Genomic DNA, 3,473 nt, shown 5'->3' on the forward strand with positions numbered 1-3,473 from the left:
GATCCTACACAAATGCAACTTATCTTGAAACTTTCCTACGGTAAAGCAAAATTAAACGCAGAAATACACGTTCTGTAACTTCCCTGAATTCAGTTATCTGATGGAAGAACATGAACAGAACTAGCAGGATCTCATACAGGATCAGTAGAACATTGTCTGTAATAACACTCCTATCAAATTTTTCCCAGCTTGCCAACTAAAAGAAAAAAGGCCAACTATATTGAGGTTATCTGAAGCAAGACTTCAAGCTATGGAATGGCAGTTGTCAGAATACGTATTAGTTATGAATACTGAAGGTCCTGGGTTTCTCAAAATGTTTCCACTTTGGTTGCTCGTGAGAAGAAATCTAGTATGCCTTTTAACCAGACAGCGCATGCACTTGCAAATAAATCTTCAGAGGAAAGAAACACATGCCAAAAAATTCGGAATTATAGTACAAACAGCAATTTACAGTAAAATATGAAAATACTTAAACACAGATTTTTCTCTGCCTGTGTCCAATTTGCAGCAATGACGTGAGAAACAAGATGCAATATGGCAAATGTCAGCTTTTTGATGTATAAAAATACAAAACAGTTCTCCATATCTAAAAGGGGATCTGAAATTTTTGTGTAGGGTACAACTGAAAACAAGGGTTTCACCCTTCACATGGTCATTATAATGAAATATCATCTGATGAGTATCTGAAAATATTATTTCAAACTGATTTACAGAACAAGTAATACAATGTTCTGTAATGTGATTATCTTCTTGCACATAGTACTGTAGAACCGAAATGCTTCTGAAACTACGATTCGGCATATGCATTTGTCAAAATCTCTATAGTAACATAAAAATATTGTGCAGAATAACGATTTTGTGCCAATCTGCAATATTGTTACTTTCAGTTTGCAGAGCTATGGATGAACTTCACACTTTCAGATCAATTCTGTGAAACAGAGCTGATGTTTCCCCATAATTTAATTTGGAACCCCTATTAGAACAGGTTGTAGAAAACTTTTCAATAACAGTTGGGGATTGTGGGTGTATAAATGTAAAACTTCTCAACCTCTCAGGATGCAATGGTTTTACCACATAAAATCATGATGCTATTTTACACATACCTTTGAGTAAGGTATTTGGGGTACACGACCACAACATCATTTGGGCATGCAAAATAAATCTGTCCTCACAGCCACACTCCAGATAAAGGTATTTTTGAATGATAATGAATGACAGCAAGTTATGAGAGCATTTCAGTACCCCTTGCAAGCTAAACATAAATAACTAATATTAAAATATCTGGTAATTTTGAAGAACCACCACACATATAGTTAATATTTTAGAGGAATATAAGGAAGTCACCTATGCTCATGCTGAGTTTCAAGATCTCTAATGATCGGTTTCTGATCTCTGATGTATCAGGTTGTACTAACGCCCTCAAATAAGCTACCGTGTTAAGTTTCCCTTTAACACTGACTTTAACACGGGCTAAAAGCACATTCATTTTCAATGTTTCCACGTTTGCAGGTATCTTCACTGGGAAACTCACATTCTGCCATGATGCATTTTCACGGTATGACTGGATGGACAGAAAACACGCAGTCAAACGAGTCTGGCATGGGCCACCAAATCAGCAAGTACATGCCCATTGCACTATAGTGCCTCCAGTTCTGTCATGGTACTGGAGAAATTTTGAGAGTGCCTCAAAAACTTCCAAATGAAAAAAAAAAAATCTTTTTTTTTTTTTAATGAGCAGAAATAATCCCTGCAGAAACCAAAGAAGAAATGTTATATTTCAGCCACAGCATGAAGGCTTCATACCCTTCTAAAACACACACTTCATTTTAGCCATAAATCATGTCTTTCGTTCCAGTAATTTCTGTATCGGTTTCTATAGCACACATTTTGAATATAGATCATGAAATGATTTTCAATTTTAAAATCTACGAAAGAAGACTCTGCCTTCCCAATACTCTTCCTGCTCTGCAAGCCACCACTTCAGTGCCTGCATCACTTCACAGGCTTTCCCATACAAACAGGTAAGATTAGGGTAATGTCCCTTTAGTGTTTTCTTTTTTATGATTTCATCTAATAATTTGTTTTGTTCCAGCCTCTATTTACATTTATGTCTCTGAACCAGTTCTGACTCGGACATTTGTCAGAAGCAATAAGAGTTTTTCCTCGCTGCTTCCCAACACTTTTGCTTGCTGACTGGACCAGTCTTGTTTCCATCTGGCTCTCAAAGTTAATTCGCAATCTGGTGTCTTTTACATACACAAATAAACTCTGGATTTTTTCCCAGATACCTCAACTCTTTAAAAATGAATCTTACAGTTAATATTTTGAAGGTCTCTAGATCCAAGAGAGAAATGTTGAAGTGATGTCGCAATTCACAGTTCTTCAATCTCTTTCCAAATCCAAATCATTATCTTAGCTCGTCTCCTACGCCAAAAAGTACACAGCTCCATATGCTACTTTCTGCATTCCCTTCTACTATACTCAACGTGCTTTCCTGTTTCACATGTCATTTAGCGTAGCATTTCAGAGCTAACGCTACGCGAGAGCTATCTACGCTCCATAAGGTTTGGCATGATGCAGGTTTTTCTCGGCCAAGTGCTTTGTCAGAGATTTCACCTTAGTTTTGAAACTGATCTCTTTGCTTGGGCTCAGTGCCTCCCCTCAGACACCATGCCTTTCAGATGCTTCATCTTCATTTCTGTGCTCTGCCTGGAAGAGTATTACCCTTCTACTTGGACTGCAGTAAATTCAGTAATACGGGTTCATATCTGGCCTCCTCCTGAGTTACTTGAAAATTACTAAAAATACGAAGTGCTTCTTAAATAGGTCTTGTCAGAAATAAAACTGCTTTCTGTCTTCCTTTGCCAGACACTCAGTATTACAGACACGGAGGAAAGCAGCGTGTAAGCCTTCTCCAGCTGTCCTCATTTCCAGAGTTTCAGTATTTGGAGAACTTTTAACTGTTAGACCTTTCCACTCACGTGGAAGGGTCTTTTTTTGGTTCATTTTGCTTCTGCTCTTCAGAAATAAGTCAGAGCGAGGGAGTCTGACAGGAGTTTCATTTAATTTCTAAGTGAACAGGACGAAATTTATAAAACGAGGCCATCATCACTACTGTCACTACCGAGAGCCTCCTGAAGTGCAATTCCTCCCACCACGGCTATACCTCATCCGAACTGTGACGGTTCCAGAATACATGCCGTTACCCCGGGAAAGATGAGCACTTCTGGTGCAAACACAGGCGTGACAGAGCCGACACGGCTTCAGCTGGAGGCAGACTAACGGAACAACGCCGGGAACGGCGGCAGGAAGGCAGCGGCTGAAGGCGTAGGGGCAAAGAAAAGCAGCTCTGCAGAGTGGTGTGCAAGTCTCCTGTTTATTAAATCAAGTAATTTTAAACACAGGTAGGAAGTCTTAAGAGAGAGAGAAGCCGACTTCACCTGCGGCGCGTGAGGCGGCGGGAAGCGGGGAGC

The 3,473-nt window shown here is 39.5% G+C and overlaps 1 protein-coding gene across 1 annotated transcript in view; it reads right to left on the reverse strand.

The window, feature by feature from the left end:
- The window catches only part of METTL25 (methyltransferase like 25), a gene marked incomplete at its 3' end in the record, with an annotated part of 40,120 nt that extends 37,424 nt beyond the window's left edge, over positions 1–2,696 (reverse strand). Inside the window, exon 1 of the mRNA XM_010137196.1 lies at positions 2,675–2,696. Within this exon, the coding sequence (XP_010135498.1) occupies positions 2,675–2,696 (22 nt within the window). The remainder of the gene's footprint in view (positions 1–2,674) is intronic.
- Positions 2,697–3,473: the final 777 nt, after the last annotated feature.

Source organism: Buceros rhinoceros, unplaced genomic scaffold (assembly GCF_000710305.1).
Source record: "Buceros rhinoceros silvestris isolate BGI_N320 unplaced genomic scaffold, ASM71030v1 scaffold16865, whole genome shotgun sequence".
Lineage (NCBI taxonomy): Eukaryota > Metazoa > Chordata > Aves > Bucerotiformes > Bucerotidae > Buceros > Buceros rhinoceros.